Source organism: Balaenoptera acutorostrata, chromosome 6, assembly GCF_949987535.1.
Source record: "Balaenoptera acutorostrata chromosome 6, mBalAcu1.1, whole genome shotgun sequence".
In the NCBI taxonomy this organism is placed as follows: domain Eukaryota; kingdom Metazoa; phylum Chordata; class Mammalia; order Artiodactyla; family Balaenopteridae; genus Balaenoptera; species Balaenoptera acutorostrata.
Genome location: NC_080069.1, coordinates 56,173,320 through 56,195,030, shown reverse-complemented (window position 1 = coordinate 56,195,030; position 21,711 = coordinate 56,173,320). Strand labels below are relative to the sequence as shown.

General features: G+C 36.4%; 1 protein-coding gene across 6 annotated transcripts in view; it reads left to right on the top strand.

Annotated features, from left to right (window-relative positions):
* DENND4C (DENN domain containing 4C) overlaps positions 1–21,711 on the top strand; it is a 135,337-nt gene that overhangs the window by 106,166 nt on the left and 7,460 nt on the right. For all 6 annotated transcript variants that reach the window (XM_057549344.1, XM_057549342.1, XM_057549343.1 and 3 more), the window contains 7 exons: positions 4,003–4,180; positions 4,902–5,011; positions 5,316–5,491; positions 12,592–12,774; positions 13,602–13,797; positions 16,185–16,430; positions 17,535–17,652. In XM_057549344.1, the coding sequence (XP_057405327.1) occupies positions 4,003–4,180; positions 4,902–5,011; positions 5,316–5,491; positions 12,592–12,774; positions 13,602–13,797; positions 16,185–16,430; positions 17,535–17,652 (1,207 nt within the window). The remainder of the gene's footprint in view (positions 1–4,002; positions 4,181–4,901; positions 5,012–5,315; positions 5,492–12,591; positions 12,775–13,601; positions 13,798–16,184; positions 16,431–17,534; positions 17,653–21,711) is intronic.

Genomic DNA, 21,711 nt, shown 5'->3' with positions numbered 1-21,711 from the left:
TTTCTAATCCTATTGTTTTACCTGTAGCCGTCCAGTTTTCCTAGCACCACTTGTTGAAAAAACTGTCTTTTCTCCATTGTATATTCTTGCCTCCTTTGTCATAGATTGATTGTAGGTGCGTGGGTTTATTTCTGGGCTCTCTGTTCTGTTCCACTGATCTATGTATCTGTTTTTTTGTGCCAGTACCACACTGTTTTGATTACTGTAGCTTTGCAGTATAGTCTGAGGTCTGGGAGGTTTATACCTCCTGCTTTGTTCTTTTTTTCTCAGGATTGCTCTGGCAATTTGGGGCCTTTTGTGGTTCCATATAAATTTTAGGATTATTCTATTTCTGTGAAAAATGATAGGAGATGCAATCTGTAGATTTCTTTGGGTAGTGTGGCCATTTTAATAATACTGATTCTTCCAATCCAAGAGCATGGGAATATCTTTCCATTTCTTTTAATCATTTTCACTTTCCTTTATCAATGTTTTATAGTTTTCAGTGTGTAGGTCTTTAACCTCCTTGATTAGGTTTATTCCTAGGTTTTTTTCTTCATTTGATGCAGTTTTAAATGGGATTTTTTTTTAACTTTCTCTTTCTGATATTTCATTACTAGTGTATAGAAATGCAACAGATTGCTGTATATTAATCTTGTATCCTTCAACCTTGCTGAATTAATTTATTCTAAAAGTTTTTGGGTGGGGACTTTAGGGTTCTCTGTATAGAGTATCATGTCATCTGCAGTCCCTTCCAATTTGGATACCCTTTTTTCCCTTGTTTGATAACTTTGGCTAGTACTTCCAATACTATGTTAAATAGAAGGGGTGAGAGTAGGCATCCTTGTCTTGTTCCTTAATTTAACAGGAAAGCTTTCATCTTTTCACCATTGAGCATTATGTTGGCTGTGGGTTTGTCATAAATGGCCTTTATTATGTTGAGATATGTTCCTTCTGTACCCACTTTGATGAGAGTTCTTATGATGAATGGATGTTGAATTTTGTCAAATAATTTTTCAGCATCTATTGAAATGATCATGTGGTTTTTGTCTTTCTTTTTGTTAGTGCCATGTGCCACATTAATGGATTTGCATATGTTGAACCATCCTTGTGTCCCCAGAATAAGTCCAGCTTGATCATGGTGTATGATCCTTTTTATATGTTGTTTGACTTGGTTTGCTAATATTTTGATGAGGATTTTTGCATCTATATTCATCAAGAATATTGGTCTGTAATTTTCACTTTTTGTAGCATCTTTGTCTGGTTTTGGTTTCAGGGTAATAGTGGCCTTGTAGAATGAGTTTGGGAGTGTTTCATCCTCTTTAATAATTTGGAATAGTATTAGAAGGATAGGTTTTAGCTCTTCTTTACATGTTTGGTAGAATTCCCCAGTGAAGCTGTCTGGTCCTAGACTTTCGTTTGCAGGTAGTTTTGTTATTGGCAATTCTATTTCACTTCTAGCAATTGGTCTCTTCAAATTGTCTATTTCTTCTTGACTCGGTCTTGGCAGGCTGTATGTTTCTAGAAATTTGTCCATTTCTTCTACGTTGCCCGATGTGTTGGGATATAAATGTTCTTAGTATTCTGTTATTTTTGTATTTCTATGGTATTTGTTATTTCTACTCTACTCTTTTCATTTCTTATTTTGTTTATTTGGGTCCTCTCTCTTCTTCTTGGTGAGCCTGGCTAGAGGTTTGTCCATTTTTGTTTATCTTTTCAAAATACCGGCTCTTAGTTTCATTGATTTTTTTCTATTATTTTTTTAATCTCTATTTTATTTCCTCTCTGATCTTTATTATTTCCTTCCTTCTGCTGACTTAGGGCTTTGTTCTTCTTTTTCTGATTCTTTTAGGTGGTAGGCTAAGTTGTTTGAGATTTTCCTTGTTTCTTGAAAGGCCTGTCTCACTGTGAATTTCCCTCTTAGAACTGCTTTTGCAGGATCCCATAGGTTTTATAAAGTTATGTTTTACTTTTCATTTGTCCCAAGGTGTTTTCTGACTTCTTCGATTTTACCATTGGCCCATTGGTTTTTTAGTAGCATGTTGTTTAGTCTCCATGTGTTTGTTCTTTTCCCATTTTTCTTTCTCTAGTTGATTTCTAGTTTCATACTGTTGTGGTCAGAAAAGATGTGTGGTGTAATTTCCATCCTCTTAAATTTTTTGAGGCTTGTTTGTGACTTAGTATGTGGTCTTTCCTGGTGAATGTTCCATGTGCACTTGAAAAATGTGCATTCTACAGAATAGAATGTGTATTCTGGTTTTGGATGTAATGTCCTTTAGAGATCAGTTAAGTCCAACTCGTCTATTGTGTCCTTTAGGACCTCTGTTACCTTATTGATTTTCTGTCTGGATGATCTGTCCATTGATGTCAGTGGGGTGTTAAAGTCTCCTACTGTTATTGTATTAGTGTCAGTTTCTCCCTTTGTGTCTTTGCTTTATTTATTTAGGTGATCCTGAATTGGGTGCATATATGTTAATGATTTTAAGATCCTCTTTTTGTATTGATCCTTTTATCATTATATAATGCCCTTCTTGTCTTTTGTTATAGCCTTTGAAAAACTGCTAATCCTTTTAAAAATCATCATAAAGAATTAATCATAATATCTTTTTGTGAAAATAGGAGTGGGCAAATTTTGTATTTAAAGAACTTAGAAGGTCAGTTAAGGAAAGACAAAATAAGCTAACTTCAAAAGCATCTTAACCTGGCATTATATTTAAAACAAACAAAAAAAAAACCAGTGTGAGCCATTTCACTTTTGAAATTTTATCTAACAGTGTTAAATAAAAAGCTTTCTATAGAGTAATTTGGACTTGGAATATATGACTGTAAATTCCTGGTGGTTGCAGATCTTAATCTTTCTTTTCATTACTATCGCCCTAGTACCATTGACTGCAAAGGCAAATAGGATATACCTAATAAATATTTTCAAGTGAAGGAATGAATAAAAAGTCTAAAATATTCATAACTTTTATCCAGAATTTAAGAAAATACTTAGGGATATGTGTAAAAATAGCTCAAGTGAACTCAGCAGTGTAACTCATAAAATTTACAGGATTCTGAATGTTTAAGCAGTAGAGGATTTACTAAATTCTTAATAATACATCAGTAAATCAGATTAGGTTGCAGGGATTTAAATAATGTAGAAGATTTAATGATAAACTACATGAGAAGAATGGGTTAAAAATATCCTATTTTGTAAAAATGTATTATGTATGCATATTTTTGACTAGAAGGATATACATCAAGATTTTTACTGTACTGTGTGGATGTTGATATTATAAGTGTTTTATTTCCTGTTTTGCATATCTATTTAATTTTTAAAAATCATTTAATATGGTTTTATAACAAGGAAGACACAAGTCTTTCTCCTTTAAAGCAAAAATTAAAAAGGAAACTGCTTATTGAAATGTTTTCTATCTAAAGCATCAACAGTCACTTATAGTGGTTAAGAACTCAGTGTTCAGAACTTTGTTCATGTTTTATTCCTCTAATAATGATGGTTGTACTCAGAATAATCATATTGCCAGCTAAAATTCTCACCACAACCTTATTTTAATGTACTTACATTATCCACATTTTTCAGATAATATAATTAAAAGTTATGGAAGTTAAGTAATTTCTGCAAGGTCACATACCTAATATGTGAAGGGGGGCCAACACCACAATCTGGCTGACTCTTGGAAGCCCCTCCTCTACTTGGACTGGGGTCCCTGATTACACTGGGCATAGTGAGTGTCTAGAGTTTCTTCATTTTATAATTTTGAATATTTGAATAAACCCCACACTCCTAATATACAGTAGGAGCACAGCATAATCTTAAAGCATAGGTCATTGCTTGAATGTCTTAGAGTATGGAAGAGAAATTCCAAATAACAGAAAGAGTTCATGGTTTTGAAACATATGATGATGACGATTTATTTAAGAATTATAGATGAGTTTAATTCTGAAAAGGGTAGAGTGAATATATTCTCATTGGGGAAGGTATTACTTATGTATGTGGGATTTTATTCTTTTCAATTAAAGGAGGAAACAAAGAGAGATTACAGCTTCCCAGCTGGCCTTGAAGACCATATTTTAGGAGAGAATATATCACCTAACACGAGTATCTCAGGGCTGGTCCCTAGTGAACTTACCCAGAGCAACACAAGCCTTGGCAGTAGCAGCAGCAGTGGAGATGTAGGTAAACTGCATTACTCACCAGGTAAGGGGAAGGATCGTCCTTTCTTCTAATTTATAGAAAATTAATTTTTAATTTATGCCCATACTTCTTCCTCCCTGCACCACACACACAGTAAGCCCCATTTGTTGAGAGGATCTGATATAGTCACACCATATTATCACTGTTATTTTATATGATCTACAAGTACTGTAGTCACCCACTGAGTTTATTTTTAGTTATGTACATTTATGGATTCTATCATTAGTTCTCAAACTTTAGGGTGTCTCAGAATCACTTGGGGAATTTGTTTAAAAGTATATACAAGTATCCAAGCCCTAGGTTAAAACTTTTGAGACTTAATCTGTGGGATGGGACCTTAAGAATGTATATTTTTGACCAACTCTCCAGGTGAATCAGATATTTACTAGAGTTGGAGAATTCCTGTGCTATATCACTGAAATTTCCTAGTTCTGTGTTATTTTTTAAAATTGTAATTTTATTCATTTTCTCCAACTTTCTATTATGAAAAATTTCAAATATCCTAAAAAGTTGAAAGAATAATATAGTGAACAATCATATGTTCTCTACCTAGATTTAGTTAACTGTTGTTAACCTTTCCTCTGTGTGTATACATAAGTACATTTTGATACTAAACCGTTTGAAGATAAATTGCAGACTTCATGATATTTCCCCCTAAGTATGCATTTCCAAAGAATAAGGACATTTTCATACATAATGTGTTATGATGTTTACTTCTCTCTAGGTGAACTTCCATTTCCAAGAGGCATAAAAGGGCAGGACTTTGAAAAGTCAGATCATGGTTCTTCTCAAAACACCAGCATGTCCAGCATCTATCAGAATTGTGCAATGGAGGTAAAAGTTCTATATTCTGTCCATGATAAAGTGGCTGTAAACGTATTTTTATTTCAGAATGGCATTTAACAGAATTCTATACCTTTATGGACAGAATAATAAAATAAGTCATTTTGTTGAATTTGCTTGATGTCTTATGTAAACAAGGCAATAAACTGGTAGTTTTACCTATAAAGTAATTGAACTGTTATTCCAAGTGTGATCAACAAAATAAATACAATTCTATGTTTGTCTCAAGAGGATGGCCTATTAAGACTGATTTTCACTGTGGAGGTTCTCAGTATGTGTACTTTTCTGCTCTTAGGTTTTGATGTCAAGTTGTTCACAGTGCAGAGCTTGTGGAGCTTTAGTTTATGATGAAGAAATTATGGCTGGATGGACAGCAGATGATTCAAACTTGAATACAACCTGTCCCTTCTGTAAAAGCAACTTCTTGCCTCTTCTCAACATAGAATTTAAAGACTTGAGAGGCTCTGCAAGGTTAGTATTGTAAAAGCTCCCTTAAAGAGGTAAGCATCCCCCAAGAGGCATGACTCCTGGGGGAAGAGTGAAATAGTCATGGTATGCTCCAGGTGTTCCTTTCCTCGCCCTCCTGCACTTTCAGTATTTGAGTAGAAAATACTAATAACGTAGGATACCGCTTTTCCATTTTATTTAACAAATGATTATCAGTAGTAGTTAATTCTCGGAGCTGAACTTTATAAATTATATAATTATTACATAGATTATATAATTATTATAGATAATTCCGAACTCTAACGTTAGTCATTATTTTAATGTTTCTGCCTTGATGACCTTGATTATGTGTTCTGGAGCCGCCCCCGCCCCACCCCCCAAAAAAAGGTGGAAGGGGCTTTAACTCTTCTCTTAACTTGTTGCCCCTTTACGTTGGTGCTCTGTACTGTGAAATGACCGAATTCTAGGCATTGGAAAGGAGAGGCTGATCTATAATCAGTCATTAAGTAATTGAGAGTTTGGTCACTGTATGCTGACTTAAAGTACTTATACTTAATATTCTATTTGCTTTATGGAACAAACTACCTTTATCTACTTTTTAAAAATTTCCAGTCACAGAGGTGTCTCCTCTCTATGTTTCCTGTTAGCTTCAGTGTGGAGCTGAGTGAAACCATACTCTGATTCCTGATGAACTGTCATCATTGGTTTGTGCAAGGGCCCTCTTTTATTATCTTCCTCCCCTCACCATTCCCACTCTCATTATTTTACCCAACAAAAACATTGACTCCGCTGTGTGTGATAAATCCTTGAATGTATAACCTTATAAATAATGTTGTTTTGCATGATTATGTATTTTTAACGTACATGATTAGAATGATGCTGAAAATCTCAATTTATTTATTTTTATTACTCAGTTTAAAATCTGAGTTGCTATATGTACATCTAATTTATTCCTTTTCTCCTATAGGAAGTTAATACCTCCTTTTACTTATCCACTGTCATAGTGCTGGGTATTTCAGTTGCTTCCAGTTCTCTGTTACTATAAACATCACTGTACTGTTGCAGTACACTGCAAAATATATGTCCCCTTCTGGACTTATGAAGTAATTTCTTTCAGAATAATAGTCTTAGCAGTGAGATCACTGGGTTCTTTCCATACATGATTTCAATAAACACTTGAAGATTGCTTCCCAGATGGCTACACTCCTACTTGTAGTGCCCCAAAACTCTCATTTCTGTACATCCTTACCAGCATTTGGTATGATCACTTTTCTGATTTTGTGCTCTAATGATATAAAGTAGTATCTCATTTTTGTTTGAATGTCTCTGAATATTAGTGAGTTTGGATATCTCTTCATATGCTTATTAGTTATTCCAGCATTTTCTATGAATTGCTTGTTTATATCTTTTGCCAATTTTTTAAAGATTTATTTTTTTAATGAGGTAACATTGGTTTATAATGTTTTATAAGTTTCATGTGTACATTTTATTTCTACTTCTACATACGCTACAGCGTGCTCAACACCAATAATTTAGTTTCCATCTGTCACCATATAGTTGACGCTCTTTACCCATTTCATCCTCCCTACCCCTCCTTCACCCTCTGATAAGCACTACTCTGTTCTCATGTTTGTTTTTCTTTGGTTGGGTTTGTTCATTTATTTTGGGTTTTTGTTTTTTATATTCCAGCTATGAATGAAATCATGGTTATTTGTCTTCATCTGAAGTATTTCACTTAGCGTGATACCCTCAAAGTCCATCCATGTTGTTGCAAATGGCAAATTTTCATCTTTTTTATGGCTAAGTAGTATTCCATTGTGTATATATACCACAGCTTTTTTATCCATTCATCTGTTGATGGGCATCTAGGTTGCTTCCATGTCTTGGCTGTTGTAAATAATGCTGCAATGAACATAGGGGTGCATGTACCTTTTTGAATTAATGTTTTTGTACTCTTAGGATAAATACCCAGAACTGGGCTGGACCATGTGGTAGTTTCATTCCTAATTTTTTCAAGGAATCTCCATACTGTTTTCCATAGTGGCTGCACCAGTTTACATTTCCCACCAGCAGTGTATGAGGGTCCCCTTTCTCCACATCCTCACCAACACTTGTTATTTCTTGCCTTTTTGATAATAGCCATTCTAACAGAAATGAAGTGATATCTTACTTTGGTTTTGATTTGCATTTCTTGATGATGATGTTAATGTGGTTTTGTTCAGCATCTTTCATGTGCCTGTTGGCCATCTGGATGTCTTCTTTGGAAAAATGTCTGTTCAGCTCCTCTGCCCATTTTTTAATTGGGTTGTTTGTTTTTTTGATATTGAATTGTATGGGTTCTTTATATAATTTGGGTATTACCTCCTTATCAGATATATCATTTGCAAATATCTTCTCCCATTCAGTAGGTTGTTGTTTTGTTTTGCTGATGGTTTCCTTTGCTGTGCAGAAGCTTTTTAGTTTGATGCAGTCCCATTTGTTTATTTTTGCTTTGTTGCCTTTGCCTGAGGAGACATATTTAAAAAGACATTGCTAAGACTGATGTTAAAGATTATACTGTTTTATGTTTTCTTTTAGGAGTTTTGTGGTCTTCAAGTCTTTAATCCACTTTGAGTTGATTTTTGTGTGTGGTGTGAGATAGTGGTCTAGTTTCATATTTTTGCATGTGGCTGTCCAGTTTTCCCAACACCATTTATTAAAGACACTATTCTTTCTCCATTGAATGTTCTTTGCTCCTTTGTTGTAAATTAATTGTCCATGTATGCCGGGGTTCCATTCTGGGCTATCAGTTCTGTTCCATTGATTTTTTTTTTTTTTTTTTTTTTGGCTGCGTTTGGTCTTCATTGCTGCACGCAGGCTTTCTCTAATTGCTGCGAGCAGGGGCTACTCTTTGATGCAGTGCAAGGGCTTCTTATTGCAGTGGCTTCTCTTGTTGTGGAGCACAGGTTCTGACCGCGTGGGCTTCAGTAGTTGCAGCACTGGGGCTCTGTAGTTGTGGCAGTTGTGGCTTGCGGGCTCTAGAGCACAGGCTCAGTAGTTGTGGCGCACAGGCTTAGTTGCTCCGTGGCATGTGGGATCTTCCCAGACCAGAGCTCAAACCCTTGTCCCCTGCATTGGCAGGCAGATTCTTAACCACTGCGCCACCAGGGAAATCCCTGTTACATTGATTTTTGTATCTGTTTTTCTGCCAAACCAGGTTGTTTTGATTACTATGGCTTTGTAATATAGTTTGAAATCAGAGAGTGTGATATCTCTAGCCTTGTTCTTTTTTCTCAAGATTGCTTTGGCTCTTCAGGGTCTTTTGTGTTTCCAAATAAATATTATAATTTTTTGTTCCATTTATGTGAAAAATGTTCTTGGGATTTTGATAGGGATTGCCCTGAATCTGTAGATTGCTTTATGTAATATTTTTAAAATTAGGTAATTAAAAAATATAAACATTTTAACAATGTTAATTCCTCCAATCCATGAGCACAGAATATCTTTCCATTTATTTGTGTCTAAAATGTCTTTCAACAAGGTCTTAATAGTTTTCAGTATAGAGGTCTTTCAACTCCTTGCTTAAATTTATTCCATTTATTTTATTATTTTTGTGGTGATTGTAAATGGGATTGTTTTCTTAATTCCCCTTTCTCCTAGCTCATTGTTAGTATATAGAAATGCAACGGGTTTTTGTTGGTTTTGTACTGTGCAACTTCACTGTATTCATTTATTACTCCTAATAGTTTTTTGGTAGATTCTTTAGGCTTTTCTATATATAAAATCATGTCATCTGCAAACAGTGAGTTTTAATTCTTCCTCTCCAATTTGGATGCCTTTTATTTCTCTTGACTAATTTCTGTGGCTGGGATTTATATACTATGTTTCAGCTTCACCTTTGAGTATGATGTTAGCTGTGGGCTTGTCATATATGACCTTTATTATGTTGAGGTATGTTCCTTCTATACCCACTTTGTGGAGAGTTTTTTATCATAAATGGGTGCTGAATCTTGTCATCTGCTTTTTCTGCACCTACTGAGATGATCATATCATTTTTATCCTTCATTTTGTTAACGTATGTATCACATTGCTTGATTTGCAGATGTTGAACCATCCTTGCATCCCAGGGACAAATCCCACTTGATCACGGTATACGATCCTTTTAATGTATTGTTGGATTTGGTTTGCTAGTATTTTGTTGAGGATTTTTGCATCTATGTACATCAGAGATATTGACCTGTAGTTTCCTACTTTGTGTGGTCTTTATCTGGTTTTGGTATCTGGGTGATGTTGGTCTCATAAAATGAGTTAGGAAGTGTTCCCTCTTGAATTTTTTGGTATAGTTTGAAAAGGACAGGTATTAAATCTGTAAATATTTGGTAGAATTTACCTGTGAAGCTGTCTGGTCCTGGTCTTTTGTTTTTTAGAAGCTTTTCGATTACTGCTTCAGTCTCTGTACTAGTGATTGATCAATTCGGATTTTCTCTTCATGATTCAGTCTTGGAAAGTTGTATGATTCCAAGAATTTGTCCATTTCTTCTAGGTTGTCCAATTTGTTGGCATATAGCTGTTTTCATATTCTTGTAATCCTTTGTATTCCTGTGGCACCCACTGTTATTTTTTTTCTTTTGTTGCTAATTTTATTTATCAGAGCCTTCTCTCTTTTTCTTAGTGAGTCTACCTAAAGATTTGTCAATTTTGTTTATCTTTTCAAAGAACCAGCTCTTACTTTCACTGATCTTTTCTTTTGTCTTTTTAGTCTCTATTTCATTTATTCCCACTCTGATCTTTATTATTTCTTTCCTTCTACGGACTTTGGGCTTTGTTCATTCTTCTCTTTCTTATTTTATTTTATTTTTGGCCACGCAGCACAGCTTGTGGAATCTTAGTTCCCCAAACAGGGATTGAACCCGGGCCCTCGGCAGTGAGAGTGCAGAGTCCTAACCACTGGGCCAGCAGGGAATTCCCGTCTTGAATATTCTTGATATTAATTCTCTGAAGAGAAATTATTAATTTTGATGTTATCCATTAATTTTCCACCTTATGATTTGTGCATTGGGAATCTTGTTTTAAAAGTTATTTCCCATCTGTAGTACATGAAATTTTTTTCCTGAACGTTCTTCTGTGAGCTTTATATTTTACTTGTGATATTTAGGTTTTAAATCCATCTAAAGTCTACCTTTGTGTATGATTGTAGAGATCCAGCTTTATTTTTCTCCATATAATGAGCCAGTTTTACATCCTTCCTTCATTGATACATAGTGTCACCTTTATCATATATCAAGTTCCTATGTATACCTCATTCTGGTTCTCTGTTCTTTCTGTCAGTGCTGTATTATTTTTATTACTCTGTATTTATGATGTTTGGGTGGTAGGGTAAGTTCCCCCTTACGGAAATTTTTTTCTTATAGTTACGTATTTTTGCATATAAAATTTTAGAGTAACTTTGAGTTCCTTAAAAAAAAATCCACCTGAAGTTTTCATGGGATTGAATTAGATTTATAGATTTATTTGGGGGAAATGGACATCTTCAGTATTATTCTCCTATCTATGAGCATGGTATATATCTCCATTTTTTAGATATTCTTTTAATAGAGTTTTAAATTATTCTCCATATGTATTTTTTTGTAAATTTTTTAAAAAATTTATTTATTTTATTTACTTATTTTTGGCTGCATTGGGTCATCGTTGCTGCACGTGGGCTTTCTCTAGTTGTGGCAAGTGGGGTCTGCTCTTCATTGCGGTGTGCGGGCTTCTCATTGCAGTGGCTTCTCTTGTTGCGGAGCAGGGGCTCTAGGCACGCGGGCTTCAGTAGTTGTGGCATGCGGGCTTCAGTAGTTGTGGCACGCGGGCTCTAGAGTGCAGGCTCTGTAGTTGTGGCGCATGGGCTTAGTTGCTCCACGGCATTTGGGATCTTCCCAGACCAGGGCTCAAATCCATGTCCCCTGCATTGGCAGGCGGATTCTTAACCACTGTGCCACCAGGGAAGCCCTCTCCATAAGTTTTGTACTTTTTTTGTTAATTGTGTTTCTTAATCTTTTGTGGTAAGTACCTTACTTTATATTTTCTAATTGAATATAAAGGAGCATTATTGATTTTCCTCCCTAGGATGTCATTATGGAAGATTTCCAACTGACAGCCAAGTTTAAAGATCTTTTTTTTTACAGTAATACCCAAATATATACCCCTACATTCTACAATTAATGTTTTACTTCACTTGCTTTATCTGTCCCTCCATCCATCCACCAATCCATCTTACATTTTTATTCATTTAAAATAAGATGTAGATGGGGAATTCCCTGGCTGTCCAGTGGTTAGAGCTCCGCACTTCCACTGCAGGGGGCACGGGTTCGATCCCTGGTCGGGAAACTAAAATCTCACATGCCCTGCAGTGCGGTCAAAAAAAAAAAAGAAGATGAAGACGTTAAATCACTTTTCCCACAAAGACTTGAACGTTCATATAATTAACTAGAGTTCAGTATTTATTTACAGTTTTTTTCATTTAAGGTAAATTTGATTTGTGCAAAACAAAGCCTTATCAAGATACAGAACATTACTATCACTTTAGAAAGCTCTCTTAATGTCCCTTGCAAGGTGAAACCCTCACCCCATCCCCACCCAGAAGGAGAAAGAGAGAGAGAAGATGAAAATAAAATTCTGAATGAATAGAGTGGAGAGGAAATGACTAGAGACAAAAATGGAGATTCATAAGGGGGGGAAGGGTATTATAAACAATTATAGGTTAATACATGTTAAAATGCTGTTTTTTTTTTTAACTAAGAAAATTAAGGAAATATTTTGCTTTCCATCTTCCTTCATAGCTTTCTTTAGTGTCTCTCAAAAACTGAAGGGATCTTATATTAAACTATAATGACCTGCTCTAGACCTTTTCATTTGAAAAGTTTGGGACAAGAGAGGAAGAGAGAATGAGAGCAGGAGTGTGTGTGTGTGTGTGTGTGTGTGTGTGTGTGTGTGTGTGTGTGTGTGTGTGTGTGTGTGTGTTTGAAATAGGCAGTATTTCTATGGATTTGTATAACTCATTAATGACTATTTTACCATAAAGTGATTCTAAATATGATGAAATTTAAAGGATTCTAGGATTTTTAAAGACTTTTTTGGGTTTTTTTGGACTGGTCCATATTTAGCTTTTTCCTGAAACCAAGTACCTCTGGTGACAGTTTACAAAGTGGAAGCATTACACTGGCAAGTGAACCTTTGGAGCACAAACCCATATCCAGTTCAGCAGAACCTGACCTGATCAACTTTATGGATTTCCCAAAACATAACCAGACCATAACTGAAGAAACAAGCTCTGCAGTTGAATCAAGGTACCATGGGGTTCAGAGAACTCTTCATTAAAAATTGGGTACCCTTGTAAAAATTCCATCTTTAAATACAACCTGGCTTACATAGGCATAAGCTCTGGTATTTTAAGAATTTAACCTTAAATGTTTACTACCATATATTGTTTAAATATCTAATGAATGGATCTGATGATAAATCATTTTTAACACTGTGTTTGATGTTTTACAGTGGTCTTTTACAAAAATGAACTTTTCAACAGTAAAAAGTATTTTCCCCTTCAGTGTAGTCATTGTCAGTTTCCAGACACATACTCTCTTTACAGTGAAGTATACCTTTTACTCTTAAATATTGAGTCAAACATTTTTTGAGAGCCTGTTGTATGCTAAGCATTATGCTAAACACTAAAAATTAAAAAGTAAATAAAATCTGACCTCTGTCCTTAGGTGGATCATGGTCTGGTAGAGATTAAATACTTGGCAATGAATCTACATTACTTACTTACATGCATTATACATGTAAGGTGATGTATAGGTGATTTTGTTTAATAAAGACGAAATAATTTTTGAACAAGGCAAATGAATGGACACTTAATCTTTTTAAAATAATACCATAATACCTGTTATATACCATATATCCTCTTCCTACCCTTCATCAGATCATCCACTCCATCCTGTTTTTCTGACCAGTTTTACAAAAATACCTGAAGAAAATTTAATTCTTACAAGGCGGTACTGACTCTTCTCAGATATATTCAGTACATTCAAAATTCATTGTAGAAAATAGTCTAGCTCTACAGATTTAGATTTTTTAACACAATCTAACCACAGCATTTCTTCTTCATTTTTTTAAGTGATGAAATAATGAAAGCCAGTGGAGATGTCCAAACTATGAAAATTTCACCTGTGCCTAATAGTTTATCAAAACGAAATGTATCTTTGACTAGAAGTCACAGTGTTGGAGGTCCCTTGCAAAATATGGACTTTTCCCAGAGACCATTTCATGGCATTTCAACAGTTAGTCTTCCAAACAGTCTGCAGGAAGTTGTGGTATGTAACAGCATTATAATTATACTGTGTGTTCATGTAAGTATTTATTAAAACAGCATGTAATTCTTCTGTAGTAGGTTTATTTTAATCACATGAAAAGTGATAAGAATTTTTCATAAGCAGACTAAGAACTTTAGAATTTCAAATATGTACACAAATAAACAGAAGAGTATAATGATTTCCTTTGACGCATCATCCAGCTTCAGTAATTTTCAGCTTATGACCATTTTTCTTTCATGTATACCCTCATTCAGTTCTTCCATAGATCCATTTGAAGCAGATTTCAAACATCATATATTCCATTTGTAAATATTTCAGTATTTATCTCTAAAAGATAAGGACTCTTAAAAATACAATGTCCTTATCAGACCCAAAAAATAACAAATAATAATATCAAGTTATTCAATCTTTGTTCAAATTTTTCTTTTTATCGAAGTATAGTTGCTTTACAATGTTGTGTTAGTTTCTACTGTACAGCAAAGTGAAGTAGAGTTCCCTGTGCTATACAGCAGGTTTGTTCAAATTTCTAATGGTCTCAAAAATGTCAAGTTGTGTGTTTTGTAGTTTGCGGAATCAGGATCAAATAAGGTCCATGCTTCGTAATTGGTTAATCTGGTTTTATTAGTCTTTTTAAATCTGTAGACTCTTTTTTTCCCTTGCACTTTATTCCCTTGCAATTTATTTGTTGATTACAACCGTGTAAATTGGTAATTGCAGTTAGAAGCTTGATCAGATTCAGGGTTTTTTTGTTCTTTTTTGTTCATTTGTTTATTTTTATAAGAGAGCTTCATCAGTAGTGGTATGTCCCTCCAACAGGAGACACGAACTATCTTTGTGATGTTAGCAGCTATTAATGCCTCAATGCCTAGATCAGGTTGTCCATTTGGAGCTATAAAATGATGATAGTCTAATTCTGTCATCTTTTTTTATTATATGAAATATATCTGTAAAGAGAAACTAACCCCATGGCTTTTGTCTGGTTTTCCAAAGATGCAATTTATGATGGAAAGGCAAAATAAATATTTGATTTTTTTTCCTTTTATTTATCAGTTTTCAAAGTAACAAGTTGGGTTCCTAGCATTCTCCAAGGTGATCCATTATCTGGGGGGATAGGGTATCATTATGAACTCATTGGTTTAAACATTTATGTTTATATCCATTGCTGTTGTTATCCTTATTGATGCTTATATTATTCCTTCTTTGGTCAGCTAGAAGCCTCTACAAGTTGGTGCCTTAATCCTTTTGACACAACTCTGGTAGCCTTTTTATAATTTTTTTTTAAAGCTTCCTTGCTTTCTTATATTGCAAGATGTTTCATGCTCATGTTATGTTATTTCCTTCTCCAGACCTAGAATTAGCCATTTCTTTAAGAAACCTGGTTCCTTTCATAGGAAAACAGTATTTGGAGACCTCAATCTGGGCACTATGGGTACTTGTTAATACTGGTCATAAACATTTTATTCTGACTATAATATGCACAACTTACAAAGTCTAGGTTGGGGTTTTTTTAATTCATTATTTCGTTTGATTTATAAAGTTGCTCTTTAGTTTTTGTTGCAATCAAATGTAAAAACAAGTTAGATACAGTTTTAAAAAGAGTCAAGAAATACTAACACAGGGACTTCCCTGGTGGCGCAGTGGTTAAGAATCCACCTGCCAATGCAGGGGACACAGGTTCAATCCCTGGTCCCGGAAGATCCCACATGTCACAGAGCAGCTAAGCCCGTTCGCCACAACTACTGAAGCCTGCTCGCCTAGGGCCCGTGCTCCACAACAAGAGAAGCCACCGCAATGAGAAGCCCGCACACCACAATGAAGAGTAGCCCCCGTGTGCAGTGACTAGAGAAAGCCCATGTGCAGCAACAAAGACTCAACACAGCCAAAATTAATTAATTAATTAATTAATTAATTAGTTTAAAAAAGAAATATTAACACAAAAAATTGTATAATCTGTTTAGAGTTTTAAGCGGAAGATAAAGTCACATATTTTTTGGTATCACCATTATAAAGCATCAGAAACGCAAATATTTCTTATAAAAAATTGAAAAGGAAAAAATCAAACCTACATAGGCCGTTGCTGTTAATGTGATAGAGAAAAACTCATGTTTAAAATAGGGTCTATTACATGGATTAATAATTTTCATTTGTAATCATTTGTAATCATTTAACTTAACGGTATTTATGATTAAGTACTTCTTAATCTTTATGTTTTCTTCAGGGTGTTCTTCTTTTATGTTTTCTTTAGGGTGTTCTACTACATGTAGTAATGGCCCTGAAATAATTGACTTTGAAAGGATAGAGAAGTATAATCTCATTGAGACATACTCTGAAACATACATAATAACATAGATCATATTCACTTCTTTTTGTATTTCTATGTTTTTAAGGATCCTTTAGGAAAAAGACCGAATCCTCCCCCTGTTTCTGTGCCCTACTTGAGTCCCCTAGTGCTTCGTAAAGAACTTGAATCTTTGCTAGAAAATGAAGGCGATCAGGTGATTCACACGTCCTCTTTCATCAATCAACATCCAATCATTTTCTGGAACCTCGTTTGGTATTTCAGACGTTTGGACCTTCCTAGTAACTTGCCAGGACTTATCCTCACATCTGAACATTGTAACGGAGGTGTACAGGTAGGGAATCAACTTCATTACTTATACTACATTGGTGTTCGTTAGGATGAGGCTTCACTTCAGGTAGCAGGAAGTATACAACAATAGTGGCTTAAGTCATAGGTTATTTCTCTCTCACTTAAACATTTAGATAGGTGGTCCAGGGATGGTATAGTGTTAGAGACTTGAGAGCCTTCTATCTTTTTGCTCAGCAGTGCGACCTCCATTTCCAAGTTTTATACCTGATCTAGGAGAGCTGACTCTACTTACAAGCTGTCACATCCACATTCCAGCCAGCAGTTAGAAGAAAAATGGATGGAGAAGAGTATGTCTTCTTTATCTAGGGACAGTTCCTAGAGTTGCACGTAATCTTTTCATATGTATCTGTTTGGCCTAAACTTAGCTATATGGTCATTTCTAGTTGCAAGTGTAGCTAGAAAAGGTAGTTTTTATTCTGAAATATAATATTCCCAGCTGAAATTCTCACAACTTTATTTTAAAGGACTCATATTAGCCACATTTTTCAGATGATACAACTAAAAATTATGGAAGTTATTTTTGCTAGGTCACATACCTCATAAGTGTTGGGGGGCCAAGACCACAGTCTGGCTCTCTGACTCTGAAACTCCTGCTTTGCTTGAGCTGGCATCTCTGACTCCCCGGGAGACAGTGAGCTCCTAGAACTCCTTCATTTTATGATACTGAATATCGAGAGATACCCCCAACCCCAAACATACATCAGGGGCACAACAAACTTTTAGAGTAGTATAAATTCTATTTTGACTCATTTATTTTAAGTAGTAGTCAGTACAACAAGATAGTAGAAACCATTGCACTTTCTCTTACCTTAAAATTTGTTCTGATGGAGGTTAATCTTTCTTGTGGCTGCTGTGCCAGTTACCAAGTTGTCATTCAGTCCTTGAAAGTCAGAATGAGAAACATGCACCTCAGAAAATAATAAGAACATTTGTAATCAGATATAAATAAAAATTTTAAAATTTTCACAGAATTTTAGGTCCACAATTTTGAAAGAACTCATCTGTTTTATATAATCAAGCTTTGCTAGGTCCACTGGTAATTATTATTATGCTTGGGGTACTAATACTTTCTACTGATCTTTTTTAGCTTCCCCTGTCATCTCTGTCCCAGGATAGCAAACTCGTGTATATTCAGCTGTTATGGGATAATATCAACCTTCATCAGGAACCAGGAGAACCTCTGTATGTCTCATGGAGGAATTTTAGTAAGTAAAATAGAATTAAAGACATAAGAGACTCAAACTGGAAACAACCCAAATATCCATCCACAGGTGAATGCATAAGCAAATTATGGTATGGTTCATCCACACAGTAGAATACTGTTTAGCAATAAAGAAAAATGGACTACTGGGGGAAAAATAGAATTAAGGAGACAGTTAAGGAGAAATTATTTTGCTTTATTTTTAAATCTTTCATTCATTTTTAGTATCTCAAGATTTTTTCCATTTTAGTTCAAATTTTTTTGCTATTGTACTGACCCATTTATCAGGTCTCCAGCTGAGTTGAGTGGGGTTTTTTTTGTGATTCTTGTAGTTTATCTGTCAAATACTAATTTGGTTAGGTATTTGGAGAGTAAATTCTCTATAGTGGATGTGTTGGTATAGATCATAATTTCAATTATATGGGTACTAGTCTCAAAGATTCTGGCTTTATTTTTATTTATTTTTTATAAATTTATTTTATTTATTTATTTATTTTTGGCTGCATTGGGTCTTCACCGCTGCGCGCGGGCTTCTCCCTAGTTATGGCAAGCGGGGGCCACTCCTCACCGTGGCGCATGGGCCTCTCACTGTGACGGCCTCCCCCATTGCGGAGCATGGGCTCCAGGCACGCGGGCCTCAGCAGTTGTGGCTCGCGGGCTCCAGAGCGCAGGCTCAGTAGTTGTGGTGCATGGGCCCAGTCGCTCCGCGGCCTGTGGGATCCTCCCAAACCAGGGCTCGACCCCGCGTCCCCTGTGTTGGCAGGCGGACTCCCAACCACTGCGCCACCAGGGAAGCCCCTGGCCTTACTTTTAGTTTTTGTATTTAGAACATATTTTTACAAGAGGTTTAAAGGGTTATCCAGTATTCAGAAGCCTTATGAGTCAGTAAGAAACCACAGACAACCCAGTAGGTAAGTGAGTAAATGGTATCAATAGGCAGTTCATGGAAGAAACATTAAAATGCTCTGTTCTATAGATATACAGTGTACAAAGCTGTTGGTACAACGATGCTTACTGCAAGATTATTTATAATAATGAAAAACTTAAGCAAATACGTAACAAGAGAATTGTGATAAATCCACACTATGAGATGTTGGCAACCAAGAAAAAGAGTCATTTGTATATAGGTTCCCGAAAGGATGGATTTTCGTTATATATTAAGTGAAAAAAGAGGCAAGTTGCAGAACAGTATGTGATCTTTTCTCTTTTTCGTAGAAAAACGAAACCAAAAATATTTGTGTTTTTAATGTATGCAGAGAAAAAGGTCTAAAACCGTGTATGTCCCAGGCTGTTAACAGTACCTGCTCAGAAGAGGAAGGGAAAAGTTCACTCTGTGTTTTGTTTTGTTTTGTTTTGTTTTTGGCTGCGTTGGCTACTCTTCGTTGCGGTGCGCGGGCTTCTCATTGCAGTGGCTTCTCTTGTTGCGGAGCACAGGCTCTAGGCGTGTGGGCTTCTGTAGTTGCAGCATGCAGGCTCAGTAGTTGTGGCATGCGGGCTCAGTAGTTGTGGCTCATGGGCTGTGGAGCGCAGGCTCAGTAGTTGTGGCGCACGGGCTTAGTTGCTCCGCAGCATGTGGTATCTTCCTGGACCAGGGCTCGAACCCATGTCCCCTGCATTGGCAGGTGGATTCGTAACCACTGTGCCACCAGGGAAGCCCCCACTCTTTATTTTGTATTTTTACTACAATCTTTCACTACTTAGCAGTTTTTCTACTTAAGCTAGAATAAAAGAATCTGACATTTTCCCTTGAAATATGCCAATCACAAAATTATGGCTAAATATATTATAAGCTATTTTTGTCTTTTTGTTGTTGTTTTCCCAGTTCTGATATTTGAATGCTTTTTAAGCAGAAGCAGACTAACTTTGAAATTTATGCTGGAAAATAATAGAATTATAACTGCCATTTCTTTAGTTGTTTTCCTGCATATCTTGAAATAGATAAGTGTTTTAAAATGTTCTATAATTTGTGGTGAGAATAAAATTTAGAACTCTCAAGAATAGCATTGTTTCTTGACTTGATTGGCTACTTTAAACAAAGAATTGGTATACAAATAACATTAAAAGACATAATAGAATTGAGTGGTGACTTTTGGAAAAGCAGTATGGGGAGCTACACAGTCCCATTTCCCAGCGAAACAACCATAATTGGTGAAAGTTATTAAAGAAAAAAAAGTGTCTACAGCTGTCAAACAAATGAAGAAATATTTATTCAAGAAAATATATTGGGCTTCCCTGGTGGCACAGTGGTTGAGAATCCGCCTGCCAATGCAGGGGACACGGGTTCGAGCCCTGGTCTGGGAAGATCCCACATTGCCATGGAGCAACTAAGCCGGTTCGCCACAACTACGGAGCCTGCGCTCTAGAGCCCACGTGCCACAAATACTGAAGCCCACGCACCTAGAGCCCGTGCTCCGCAACAAGAGAAGCCACCGCAATGAGAAGCCCGTGCACCGCAACGAAGAGTAGCCCCCGCTTACTGCAATTAGAAAGCCCGCGCACAGCAACGAAGACCCAACTCAGCCAAAAATAAATAAATAAAATTTTTTAAAAAAAGAAAATATATTAAATTTCAGTAAAAATGGTCAGTTTCTGTGGCATTTAGCTACAACTTGCTGCTCCCCACCAGCCCCCAGTCAAGGGCTACAGCATCTCCCTGGGAAAGACAGGTTGCCAGCAGTTCTCATCCTCCCAGCCCTATTCAGTTCCAGGAGAGAGGGAGGCTTACTTCCTCCACTCAGCCCCCATGCACTGCCAGCTTCAGCAACCCTCGAACACTGGGTCTCTGATTGTTCTCACAGCGTCTTGCTCATAAGGGAGAGGTTTTATGCCAGGAGAGGCAAGCTAAAAAATCAGAGGCAACTACATCCCTCCAGTACCCCATTCACAAAGCAGGGGAATCATTCCAAGAGAAGGGCCGCTGTTCCCAGCCCCAGCTCCAGAGCAGTGGCTGAGAGGCAGGCCATAAGAACAGAGCTCTGAAATTCTCCCCAAAGGAAATGACTTTACTGGGGACAGACTGTGGAGAAGTTCAAGCCTGAAAGCACTCTTGGAAAGAGTGGAGATTTTGGTGAGAAGGCCAGCATTACCCTGATACAAAAACCAAAGACATCACAGGAAAACAAAACTAAAAATCTGTATCACTTATGAATATAGACATAAAGATCCTCAACAAAATACAAGCCAACCAAATCCAGCAGTTGAGAAAAGCAGTTGTACACCATGACTGAGTGCTGTTTATCCCAGGCATGCCGTGTTGGTTTGAAAATCAATTAATATATCATATCAATAAAATAAAGGACAAAATCCATATGATCGTCTGAATAGGCACAGCTAAAGCACTTGACAAAATCTATTGCCCTTTGTTAAAAACACTCAACAAGGGACTTCCCTGGTGATCCAGTGGTTAAGAATCCGCCTTCCAATGCAGTGGGACACGGGTTTGATCCTTGGTTGGGGAACTAAGATCCCACATGCTGAGGAGCAACTAGGTCCATGCGCCACAACTACTGAGCCGGTGCGCTCTACAGCCCGCGCGCCACTAGAGAGTCCATGCACTGCAACTGTGGAGCCCACGCTCCACAATGAAAGATCCCGCATGCTGCAGGGAAGATCCTGAGTGCCGCAACTAAGACCCAAAGCAACCAAAAAAAAAAAAAAAAAAAAACCCACCAAGCTAGAAATAGAAAGGAGCCTCCTCAACCTAATTATGAGCCTCTGAAAACCCACAGTTGATATCATTTAATGGTGAAAGACTGAATACTTTCCCCCAAGTACAGGAACAAGACAAAGATGTCTGTTTTCATTATTTCTTTTCAACATTGTACTGGAGGTTCTTGCTAGAACAATTAGACAGGAAAATAAAAGGCATCCAAGATGGAAAGGAAAAAGTAAAACTATCTCTATTTGCAGATTATGTCATCTTACATATAGAAAATCCTAAATTAGAAAATCCTAAGGAATACACACACACACCCACACACACACACAAAACATATGGAACTTATTTATTAAATAAGCTCAGCAGAGTTGCAGGATATAAGATCAATACACAGAAATCAACTGT